Source organism: Seriola aureovittata, chromosome 2 (assembly GCF_021018895.1).
Source record: "Seriola aureovittata isolate HTS-2021-v1 ecotype China chromosome 2, ASM2101889v1, whole genome shotgun sequence".
In the NCBI taxonomy this organism is placed as follows: Eukaryota; Metazoa; Chordata; class Actinopteri; order Carangiformes; family Carangidae; genus Seriola; species Seriola aureovittata.
The window spans coordinates 23,357,833-23,370,965 of record NC_079365.1 but is presented as its reverse complement, the minus strand read 5'-3'; the positions used below and the strand labels follow the sequence as shown (position 1 = coordinate 23,370,965).

The 13,133-nt window shown below is 41.9% G+C and overlaps 1 protein-coding gene across 4 annotated transcripts in view; it reads left to right on the top strand.

Annotated features, from left to right (window-relative positions):
- Nucleotides 1–13,133, top strand: part of ephb2b (eph receptor B2b) — a 120,166-nt gene that overhangs the window by 80,031 nt on the left and 27,002 nt on the right. For all 4 annotated transcript variants that reach the window (XM_056389121.1, XM_056389105.1, XM_056389129.1 and 1 more), the window contains exons 4-5: nt 2,408–2,563; nt 4,952–5,287. In XM_056389121.1, coding sequence (XP_056245096.1) covers nt 2,408–2,563; nt 4,952–5,287 — 492 coding nt within the window. The remainder of the gene's footprint in view (nt 1–2,407; nt 2,564–4,951; nt 5,288–13,133) is intronic.

Here is a 13,133-nt window from a genome sequence, read left to right as displayed (position 1 = left end):
ATGTGAATGTCCAGGCCTCATGTTTCGCTCTGTACCCAAAACCTTTTCCCCCATCAATCATGGGAGAAGAAAAACATGTCAAAGCTAATACTCAGTGAAGAGATATTTAAGATTACTTTTCTTTTTGTTGTGTTTTATTTTGGAATAACTCTCATTGCCACAGATATTTGTGATTACAAAAAAACAAACCACACACAAACACACTGAAATGCTGCTGTCTGGCACAGTGAAAATAAAAGCGTGTTCCTATTTCAAAGCATACCTTCACTTACATGTTATTTCATACTTTGACTGATCATATTGGACCACTTGAATTGAACTTCTTGAATAGGTGATGCAGCTAGACCAATTTGATCTGTCGTTTTCCACAGTAATGATCGCATTAAAAGTTTTATTTATTTGCAAAATGTTGCATCACATACTGAACATGCCCCTTCTACTGCCCACTGCTTTTTGCTTTTATTAAGTGTCTGTATCGTCACAATTGCAGGGATCATTATACAGTGGGCAGATTTAGAGGGTGACGACTCTGAGTAATGTACTTTGAGTTACAAGGGGAAAAAGAGCACTAATTCCTGGCCTGTAGGGTCTCTGAGTACAGCGATCTGTCTGTCTAATATAAACACTGGGATTGGACGCGGACTAATTCTGCCCTGTGATTTGCCCTCTATTTAAAATGGGAATTTCAGCTGCAGATGTTTCCATATTCCAGATGCTGCACTCGAGCCGTAATAATTGCTGAAACAGCCTCGGAATAGAATAATGGCTGTATTTTTTATTGCTTTGCAGTGTAGAAGACTGCAGCCGTGTTTAAGTAAGTTTTTAGAAACATATAGAAAATGGGAAAAACTGTTCCCATAATGAGTGAGACAAATTGCTGTAGATATTACAAGCACAAGAAATTATAATAATCAAAATCAGCTTTGATACTAGAATAAACATTCCTGTGAACATGCCACATTTAATTTAAAAATAATAAAAAAAATATATAAGAAAAACAACCATAAATTGATGTAAAAGCTTCCTTTTGTTTCCTTTCATCAGACTCAATAAAATTCTTGTGTTTTTTACACTGTTACTAAAAAAGAAAAACTCACAACAGCACTGACAGACCTGAGGCTTTTGAACTTCAGATATGCACTGCATCCCGTGTGTGAATTTTTCACGTTACTGTACTTGCAACACCTCTGTCTCAACACTTCTATATTTTCTCCTTTATCGGTGGAGCAGGTGGGAGCTGGATTACCTGAAGCAAGAGCTGTAGCTGCTTTGGCCCAAGATAGAAAAAAAAAAAAGCTCTTGACATGGTGCAGGAGCAAATGCTGGAAAAGGTTTTTTTTTTTTTTTTTTGCAGTGAAGGTTTAGGCAGAATGTGACTCAGGAGAGGATAAGGGGATTTCACAGACAGCTAAGTTAGGTTGTTTATCACTGCAATGACTGATGCTTATGGCAACACACAAACAGATTCACCCCTTATACAGCCTGTGATTCACCCAAACACAGGCAGACTCAGAAACACAGACTTTAATGGCAACTGCGGTGTGTGTTCATCTTCCTCTTTATCATGAATGTAACTTTCCTCCCAGGTTTCCGGAGAGAGGCCCTTTAAAAGGGCTCTTAACAGAAAGCAGGGCACTTCAGAGATTTCTCAGGCAACTAGAGCATGGTGAATAATTCAAAGCAAACTTACAACATGTTGCCATGTTGCCATTTCCCCAGAGAGTTTCCTCACATGCAAGGCTTCACTGGTGTGTATTTATATGGCAGGTTGCGCTGATATATATTCATATGTTGGGCTCTGGTGTGTTTTTTTTTTGTTTGGTTTTTTTGGGTTGTTTTGACTTCTGGTCACTTGTCGACTTCTCTTGTGTCACATGATGCAACCAAATATCTCAAAGTAAATCACTTGAAATACTGAAGTGTCAAGAATCACATACTGAATTTACATATACAGAGTGTTAAATTAAACTGCTTCCTTGTTGTATGGTGATACTGTCATTTTAGTCACAAATGGTTTGTCAGTAATTAGCAATTAATTGCTACAAAAAGTAAAAGTGAAAATGTATTTATTTTTTATATTTTTATATTTCATAAATTCAGTTCCTTTGGGTTTTGGATGGTTGATTAGAAGCAAAGAAGTAGGTTAGAGACATCTCTTTGGGCTCTCACAAATGTCCACAGTATTCTGATATTGAATGGACTAACTGATTAGGCAATTTATCAAAAAATAATTGTTAGTTGAAGCCTCACACCCTTTATATTGTATCTGAGGTTAAATGTTTCTGCTGTCATACAATGAAAATGCAAAAAAACAAATTGTTTCCTTTTTTTTTTTTTTTTTTTTTTTTTTTTTAAAGATGTTATATTTTTATCCTGATCCTTATACTTCTCCTCCTCTGTCTTTCAGCTTGTCCCTCGGGCTTTTTCAAGCCAACTCAAGGAGATGAGCCCTGTTTGCAGTGTCCCATCAACAGCCGCACCACCAGCGAAGGCGCCATCAACTGCGTTTGCCGCAATGGATACTATCGCACCGACTCAGACCCCCTCCAGATGCCCTGCACGAGTGTGTATAGTTCCAACGTTGTTATATGTGAACCTTAGGCGCCTCTCCACACAAATACACACAGTACACAGACATGAATACGCACTCACAAAGTCTTTTGATTTCAAATATGAACTCTTAAACACATTGGCATTACAAACCCGCAAGCAGAGGAGCCCCGGGATCAAAGGACAGTGGTAGGCTGTGTAACTCCAAACAGAGACACCCTGTCAGAGCTGTCCCTCGCGCTAACACGACGCTGACATGCCCATAGTGTGGCTGTCCACAGATCTGACCCAACACACAAGGCTCGGCCGCCCCTCCTCAACATCACACAGCCCGTACTCCAAGCCAGTGCAGAGGTTACTGGGCCAGGGCGCGTAGCTTTGTGGAAGGGCAGGCACGGAGAAAGAGCCCAGACTAGACTCTCTCTTGTCATGCCAATGAAGCTGTTTGAATTTGAATTTGAATTTGAGGCTGACACCGAGGTTGAGAGAAAGAGAGAGAGAGAGAGAGACAGAAAGAGACGGAAAGGATAGACCAAAGAAAACGTGAGCGAGGGAGGTGGGGGTGAAGCGTGAGGGGAAGACACATAGATTGGAGATGAAGGAGGAGAGGGAATTTGAGAGAGAGAGAGGGGTTGTGTGTATGTGAGAAAGACAGAGAGTCAGTGCATAGAGTGTGGTCTAACTAAAACAAAACTGGGCTGAGAGAGGGAAAAAAAAAAAGAAGAGCTCCTTTCAACGATTATGGTCGAGTTTTTTCCCTCACTCTCCCTCTCTACGTGTTGAAAGGGAGAGAGGAGGGAAAAGATTTGATGGTTTCCAACAAAAGAGATTTGCATAAGCCTGGCTCTGGGAGTCGAGCAGCTGTTGTGAATGAGAAAGCAGCAGCGTCACGTCACCCGTATTAAGCGTAGCAGGGCCCGGCCTGATTAAAGCAAGCGAATGGGCCCATCGGAGCTGCCCGCCAGCTAATGGGGGGGGGGACTCCTCCCCAGGAAGGAGGTGCCGAGGAGGAGTTATGTCTCCGTGTATGAGAGACACCAAGAAGGGCACTCCAATGGGCTTCCTTCCAGAGCCGGAGATGTGTTAATTGCTGCCAATTAAAAGGAGGTTAAATACGAAGTGATCGATTCAGATTTAGGATGTTGTGGGCGGAGTGGAGTTGTTTATCTCATTAGTCCTGGAGGGTACGTCTTCTATAATTAGGTGCACATGACTGTAGAAGATAAACACTTCTCATTGTTTGTTTGTTTGGCCTGTCACTCACCATGCAGCAGCATGTGGAAAGTTTCCACCCCGTAATGCCTAGCTGCTAACAATGTCCCAACAGGAGAAACAGTAGGTTTCTCTCCACTGCACGAACTCTATACGATGCTCCATGAGAAAATTGTCGAGAATAGATGTTAAGAAAACACTTGACAAAGTGGACACCAGCGTGGAAAAATGAGAGAGAGTAAATGGGCATCCCGAGGGAAGAGGCACTGCCAGCTTGGAACGCCGTCAGCTCAGACCTCAAAAAGGCTATAGTGTTCTAGTGAGCTTGTGGATTTTCTCTCCTCCTGTGTTGGGGTTATTTAAGTTGCGTTAGCAGTAATGCCCTCTATGTCATCAAGGACACAACTTCCAACACAAAATTGGAAGTCACCAGAAAAACCATCACGATCCACTACCACCACTATAGAGCAATTTCATAGCATTTTACCTTCAGCACTGATGTTTGAAGACAAATTTATGACTAAAGTCCACACCCATTTCACCTATTGTCAGAGTCAGAGTCATTGTCAAACCTTTTTTTTTTTTTTTAACAAAAAAATAAACATCTGTCCCTCCCATTCTCGTGAACACATTATCAGTAGCGCCTCAGTAACACTCAGTAACGCCCTTGAGAAGTTTTTTTTTTCAGATTTGGCACAAATATTCACTTAGACTCAAGGATGAACTGATTAGATTTTGGTGGACACCTCACAACAAATCACATAACTGAAGCATTCTTACTCTAATGACAAAATACACTGCATGACTAAATTAAATCAAAGTCTTTACTATAAATATTATGAGTCTGGACAGACATGGATGTAAACTGCATATTGATTGGTTGGCTTTCAACCATGAGGCAGTAATTCTAGGTTGTAATTTGTCCCAATTTCTTATAATCTAATAAATACAGATGCATATTAAGGCTTGGATTAGAAAATTCAAAAAGTAAAATAGCGATCAAATAATATATAACGTTATACAGCGTTTATTTCAGTATGGTGAATTGGAATGAATAAGTATGCGTCTGCAATTTTGGCCAATCTCCTTAACAAGCAATCATTTCATCAAAGAGCTTACTTCAGAAAATATCTGTGTATTGGATTAATCACTCGAGTGTTTACTCTAGAATCTCTCTTGTGTCTTTCAGCTGTCCCTTCAGCTCCGCAGACCGTTATCTCCAGCGTGAACGAAACCTCTGTGATGCTGGAGTGGATGCCTCCTCGGGATTCAGGGGGCCGCGAGGATGTGGTCTTCAACATCATCTGCAAGAGCTGCGGTGGAGGCCGGGGAGGCTGCACCCGCTGTGGGGACAACGTTCAGTTTTTGCCCCGTCAGCTGGGCCTGACAGAACCCCGGGTCTACATAAGTGACCTGCTGGCCCACACACAGTACACGTTTGAGGTGCAGGCTGTCAACGGGGTGTCAGATCAGAGCCCCTACTCCCCTCAGTATGCCTCAGTCAACATTACCACTAACCAGGCGGGTAAGTGGGCCCATCTGTCTTTTTCTACACTTCATATTACCACCATGTGCTCTTCTCTTTTCTTCTTTTCTCTTCTCTTCTCTTCTCTCCTCTCCATCTTTTTTCACCATGGCTATTTCTGTGCTGCTCCTTTGTCGCTTATGCCCTGTACAGTACCTCTTCATCACACTCATTCCTCTACAAGCACATAATGCACAGTGCATAGACCTCCGCTGAGTCCGTTTCTTTCCTCTCCTGTATGGTGATGTATGCAGATTAAGGGCTCTGAAATGGGAAGGAGAGTGCCGTTGATGATGTGACAGACAGAATGTGATGGCCTGCTGGTCTTTACAGTGTGACCTCATCATCATGTTTTTCAGACTGTGGAGCTGAGAGCAGGCTAGCTGCTGTCTCTCCACTTCATCCACTGTTCAGTGATTACGGCTCCGCGCTCATCCACCCACTTAGTTGTAGAGTTGCATTTAAAAAGTTAAAAACAGGAGTATATGCATAAAGTAAGCATAGTTTATATTTATATTTATATGAACTACTTTAGAAACTAAAATGCTACTTCAAAGATTAGAGGCCAGTATTCCTGTGTGTTCAGAGGTCTAATGAAAAACAGGTTCCCTTGGCGACCGGGGTCATTTTTTTTTACCTTTTTTAGGATTTTCTACACATACACCTCAAACTGTCCTTCGGTCTGTCTTCTGAAGCTATTGGAGCTTTGCATGCTTTCCACTATGTGATTTCTGTTGAAGTCACCCGCATTGATTTGCCCTTTAATTGTCTATGAAACGAATCATTTGGCATGCCAGGCTTTTTGTGTGCCCCCCCCAAGAGCACTGATGAGCGGGCTGGGATACAGGCTGGGCTTTATCTTTGCACTGGCTTTGCTTTGCATCCTATTGGCAACATACGTAAGTGCCTGTCATCTCTCATCATCCATCTCCCTGAAATGACTTTAAGTCTGAAAACTCTACAAGTAGACCACTTCACCTGAGGGCAATCTGCTATGACAGAGCAACCTAAAGCACTGTGCTGTTATTAAAGCGGACATATTGGGTTTTGTTTAACTACACTCTCACTCTCTCATTACTTTCCTCTGGAATTCCCAGATGTGAGGATGTCTACGCGGAGGCAGTTTAATAGGAAGTGTATATAAGTTGTTTGAACACATTTAAGAGGAGATTTTTTTTTTGCCTAAATTGACCCACTGTAACAAACGTCAATGTTTACCGAAATCTGTTCGTGTAAAAGTTCCATAAAGCACTCAGTTACAATGCTGAAACTCTAAGTCACACTAAAATGGAGTCCTTTATTCAAACGGCGACCCCTTTTTATTGTCTGTTTTGATTTGAGTCACTGGTACGGTGGGTTAATGAGGGCCTGTGAGTGCAGTTAAGCGTTGTAATGAGGCCCCTGCCCTATGCTGTCTCACTGGGCCACAATAAGTCTACCACCCCAACCCTCGGCTACTCTGCTTCCCCTGCCGAGGGGTCCTGGCGGAAATTGGGGGGCTCTGCGCCCTCTCCACTGAAGTGCCCGTCACTTTAGATTAGGCAGCAAGAGCTCCCGTCAGATGGAGCTGTGAAAAGAACTCAACTCTTGCTTGCCCCCACTCCACCCTCCCACTTTCTCCCATCACCCTGCAAAACCAGGCTCGCTCCTGGGACACGGGATTGCAGTTTTGCGGTGCTACGCTAAAGGGCTGGGGTCACAGGGACCAGGAGCCCATAATTGCATCTGGTTTGTGAGGCTTGGAGGTTACATAAACATCATGTCACCCCTAATTACCTCAGGCAGCTCTGTGCCCCACTCTTACACTGAGAGTGAGAGCGCGACATGGAGAAAAACAAAAACCGGAGTTTGAAATTTTGTGTGTACAGATATGTGTCTTAATCCGCCCCTTAGTGAACTTGTGCTGTTTCCACGACAACAACAAATAAGTAAATTGGAAGCGAGTGGTGCGAAAGCGTGTCTCCAAGGGCCGCCGTCCTCAGCTATGACTTGTTGGTGTGAAGGGCTGCGGCGGGCGGGGGCAGAGGTGGAGAGTGGTGTGAGATGTGAGCAAAACTTCTCGCTCTCCATACCCAATCAAGCACCCACCACACTCTATTACCCACAGGGCTTATCCTCCCACTCTGTAGGTGGTTGGCGACAGTTCCTCTGTGATAAAGGACGTGATTGCCCTGGAAAATGCGGCGCTTGATTACACACTGTAATGCCACACAAAAGGAGATGCTGTGCTGAATGGCATTTGAGCTCATTTTATAAGCATATGACTAATTCCCCAAAACTTGCATTGTGTTGAATACGCAAACGCCTTGAAATGCACCTCCTAGCCTTTTTTAGAATAATAAGTCACAAGCCATCTACTTTGGCTTTCCTTTGTCTATAAAATGTTTCTCATTGCGTGACATTAAATGAGCGGAGGAGGTGAGATAGAGAGGTGCCTTCTGTCAGGGGCCGAGGGTGCGAACCGTAAAGTTTCTGTCTCGAGGTGTTCCAGTGATTTAACAGGGTCTGACAGGTGAGAGAGTGGTGACAAGACCAGTCTCACATACAGTATACACGTACAGTATTCTCAAATACTGTGCTACAGAAAACTACATACAAAATTACTCCTTATATTTGTGACCTATTCTTAAAGATTTACTTCTTCAGTAGGAATGAATGAGCTTAGGGCTGAGTGCTTCAGACGGGGCAGGCGAGTTGGAAAGTATTCATAGACGAGCAAAACCTATGTACATTTTGATATTGAGTTACTAGCAGTAGAAAGGTATAGAAAAGCACCCACCTTATCCTTAGAGGTTTAGACCTATTGACTGTATTCTTCACGTGTTAGTGTATGTACTTTTTAAAACATTGCTTCCGTCCCTCTTTTGAATTGACTTTCAGTCCAGTGTTTCAGTCAATCAGTTGATTCCACAGGTTATACAACTAGATACAGAACCTAGTGTGGTTTTGTTAGTGTCCCGCTGGGTTATGATTCAGTCAATATTGATTTATCAAGTATTGATTTTTTTTTCTTTTATGTTCTTGTTGTGTTACTGCACAGTATAAGAAGTCTTATACTATGCAGTCTGAGTTTAATGACAGGAGCAGAGGTTAATGTCAGTAAAATGTTTGATAAAACACTGTTTAGCAACTTAGTGGACTGCCGCTGTTAGCCTGCTAGCCCTGCTAGCTCCTATAAAGTATGTTTCCAACCTTACCTACACTATTTCCTGTCCCTTCCTGCTTTTGGCGATAACACGCATTGGTTTTGGTGCAGATCGTCTGCAGTCAGTGAGATTTAAAACAGGTGTGCTTCATTTATTTTAAAGTTAGTGCACTCATGAGTGCGCATGTGTGCCAACAGATAAACTGTGACTGAACTAAGAAACCTTAATTTACTGTTTTTTTGTTATTGTGCTTTCTTTGAGAGCTTTGTATCCGTCTGACTCACCCTATGGTAAACTGACTATGTAATGGTTAATAGTAGATGGAGAGCAGATGGCAGCTAGCTGTGAGCGTTAAGCTCTTAACATATTTTTTCATTCATTTTAATTGGGTTTTTTGTTTTTGCCTCTCTCTCATTAACGTTGTAAACAAACTGTAGCTTTCTTTTTTGCATGCTTCTCCTGCTAACTGTTTTCTATCTGTTCCTCTTTATGATGCAGCAGCATTGCAGTACTTTGCAGTTTAGAAACAACTGGAGTGACTTCATGGTTATTGAGTCTGTTGTCTTGTGGCCGTTAAGGTCACAGGTTTAACTCTGCTCAGTGAAAATGCCAGAGTTCCCCTCCCTGTGAGATGTGCTTGAAGAAGACACCAGTACTTGCGTCATCTCAGTGGGCACATTTACCATTTTAGACAGACACTTATTTTCCCTCATCCCTCCCCTATTCTCTCCATCCCCTTACCTTAGTTGGCCTCTGTTCATTACTGTATGAAGTGAAAATTGTTGCTGAAGCCACATTTCCACCATGAAGTTTAATCAAATGTTACTGACAGCTGAGAGGCAGTATGTCATTCAGTCTTAATAGACTTCACAGCACTACATCCTGCTATTCTGTCTTCACACAGTCTGAGACACATGGCTGGATAGACAGGCTTCAAACACACACACGAACATGGACAGTGTGTGTGTGCATATATATATATATATATATATATATATATATTTCACACATGTCAGCATGTCTTTGATTTCAGGTGAGCCCATTCAAGCCATGTGTTTAAGCTGCCAGTAACATTTAAATGGAATGGTTCCGATTAAGCAACGCCGCGGCGGAAATTATAGTCATCACCGTATGTCATTCATGTGTGTATGAAGGCGGCTGAGTCTTTTATGTCTTACAAACTACCTAATGTACACTTATTGTATACAGATGAGACTACTGCTTTAAATCATGAAGACACAAACAGGTACTAGCTATCTAATAATGTGACTGTAGAGCTGCTGAATCATCACTTTCAGGGCATAGAAGAGAGATTATCTCCTACCTGAATGCAAACTATCAGTATTCAGCATTGCACAACAGATAAATTAGATCTCCATATACCCAGTTCGTATGCCGCATTGGGTTCTATAGTGGCTGGATATATTAGATTCCAGAGGACATATTTGTTTAGGCATTTCATTAACTCAAGGTGAGCCGTGTCGTCTGCCGCTAATGCTATGGAGAGGCAGAGGGACTGAATTGGTTTCTTATCAGGTGAACCGGCTGATTGTGGAAGTGAACCACATTACTCCGAGGGAGAAGGTGTAATCGGGTGCAGCCCTTTCATATGGTCTGGGGAAGATTTATGGCTTAATTACTGTCCAAATTGCCCAGGTCTACTGTAACCAAGCTACCAGGGACTGCTGCTCCACTGGGCCGTGGTGTGAAAAGCACTGGTGCAGAGCCAGGTGGGACTGCCAGAATGTGTCAATACACCAGCCAGCTACTACTCCACTGTTGACTTTAGGACAGTTACACCGGTTAAAAAAACCCAAAAAGTACAGATTCAGTGGTTCATTCATGGCAATCATATGGCTGTCTGGTTCATTATCTGCCTTTGTCACACGGAGAGTCATTTTAATATGTCTAGGTATGTATCCTAGTTATGTAACAGAACTAGTGTAGCGTTGGCTCTTGCATAAAGGGTTCTTGTGTGCTTTATTAAAACTGCAGGATTGTTTTTAATAGTAGCTATTTTACCTCTGTATGCAGGTGTAGTTGTGACAAAGAAATCCGTTTAAAATGAATGTTAGTTTTAGTCATTATTAATAGGATTATAGCAACAGATGAATTGTGCCTGTATTGTACAAATATGCAGGTATTTTTTTTTTTAAATAAAATGACTAATTGAGGCTGTTGTATCATCAGCAGTAAAAAAAAACGCCAAAGAAAAGAGCGATAGAGATGTAGACTGAAAGATAAAGAGGCTGATCGACAGGAAGTCAGACAGGGACCACCAGTATACATGTGCAAGTGTGACAGTGACAGAAGGTGTTAAGAAGGGCACATATGGTGGGTGCCAGGGTAGGTCAGCCAGGCAGACAGACAGGAGGCCTCAGCGTGCACCTGGAGCTCAGTATTGACAGAGCCCTGAGAGAGAGAGAGGGCTGCTCTGGTAGTCGGCCAGCCAACCACACATATACCGCATTCACGCTACTGCTGATGCGGCGCAACCTGCTTACAAAGAAGCCTCCAGACAAGCAATATTGCAGAGAGAGTGCGATAAGCTCAGCGATAAAGTGTGTGGTAAGTAGCTTGGAGGGTTGACAGTGAGGGTTTATCAGATGACTTTAAATAACCTGTGCATGCAATATGAATTTAATTATAAGTCCCCAGAGGAGAATTAGCACATGGATTGTCAAAATTAGTTAACTAATTGATCTTTGTTCATAAATCATTCAGTAGTAGTGTTTTTCTTCTCCTTCCTCTGTGTACATTTTGTGGATCTCTTCCTTCAGGATGTGATGTGCAGGTTTAAGCCTGTGCAGGGGAGAGAGTAATAGAGTATGCACATCGCCTGCATATAAATCTAGGTTAAAAAGGGCACGATCTTTTGGCCCAGTGGGCTGTAAAAAGGGAGCATAATGTGAATATACAATTAATTATTGTTAAGTGCATTAGCTGTATACTGAAATGCCTGAATGATTGTCCATGTTTTAATGCAGTCATTTATTTACTCTTTACAGAACATGATGATGGTGATAATTAAAAAGAAAAAATAATAAATGAAGGTGATGAAGCAAAAAGGGGTCACAACCCAATAAGCGATGTGTTTTTGAATTTATTCATTTTTCTATAAACTTTATGGAGTTAACTTCACTAATTAAGTAAATGGATTTGTGATAAACACAATACCACTCCCCTCTCTGTGTCTTTTAGCTTCTTCTTTTCTCTCCCTTTCTCTTTGCCAAACACTCGACCAAACACCACTCTCTAGTTCAAATTCCTGTGGTGACATATAGACTTTTAGTATTCCTTTTAAGGCAGCTGAAAAACAGAGTTGTCATTGTCTGAGCGACTGTCTTGCCACTGTCTGGAGTTTCTGGTTTGAACCCGACATGCTGCTTCTCCCCCCAATCCCCTGCTCCTACTCAGATGTCACTAATACCTCTCATTTTTTTTAATGTAGCCTCGATTCACTCGCATACATCTCGCTGCTCATGCGATCTGCGTCCACCATCATCCTCTCCAAGGTTTGATGTGTAAATTGGGGTCAGGAACTTTATAAGCGGAGATGATCTTTTATAATCCTTGCTATTGTGTGCCACTCATTGCGGCAACCTCATACTGTGTAGATGAGCATGATTTCAATGTTAAGCCAGAAGTCATTGCTGTGCGTTGAAACAGAACTGGAGCAGATGTGCTACATGCAATTTCCACACTGTGTATGTTGTAAAACTGCACTGGCAGGGTTTCTCTTACAGGATTTTTTTTTTTTTTTTGTTGAATGTGAATCAGCAAACAGTCAAATAATGGTTATGTGATTCCACAATTCTAAGGAGGTCCAGGGCTTAACATGCATGAACTGTGCTATGTAGACAGTAGTTGCACTGGCCATTGGCAGGTTACGTCGATCCATGAAACTCCTTTTTGAATCAACGATTCAGCTCTGTTCTGCTCAGGTCAGCATCCCACTCTGTTTTGCACCACCAACGAACCTATTAACTCGATAAAACAAAATATTTTTTGCGTATTTGACCGAATCAGAGAAAAAAGACGGCTGCAAGCCCACTCTCCGCATCTCCGACATGGTAAGATATTGACATTCATTCTGTGGTTTGTGGAGTTTTTCTCCCAGCAGATGCCAGTTTGGAAGTTGTTTAAATGCAGAAAAGCAGCTTGCTGATTAAACAGAGTCCAGTTTCCCCCAGAGCTGTGTGAGTCAAAACCCTCAATTCCACATCCCTGCGGCCGACGGCTCCAACATTGTGTCTGTTTAGTCCAAATTGGCCTTGAGAGACTAAATGATCTGTGTGTCTTTGCAAAATATAGAGTTTTGAAATTGAACTATATTGTTACGTTCTTTATAAAATGTCTTACATTGCACCAGAAATGTGCACATGTGCATGTATATACATTACATATGTTTTCACCCCTTTTTTTAAGGGGGAATAGTAATGTGCAAAAAAAAGTAAACAATTTTATAATCAATTTGAAATGACTTTTTGACAAGAATTTGTGTTTGGTTTATCGATGACATTCTAATATATAGTTATTAAATACAAAATACCAGACTTTGTCAAGGGTAGAATGATAAAGTTTGGGGCTTATATCAATCATTGTCCCTGGTGTTTTGAAAGTCAACGTTCTTGTTAGATGCCTTGGCTGCTTTTAAGACCAACCACTAAATGAACATTACTTAAACTACTGAGGAACCA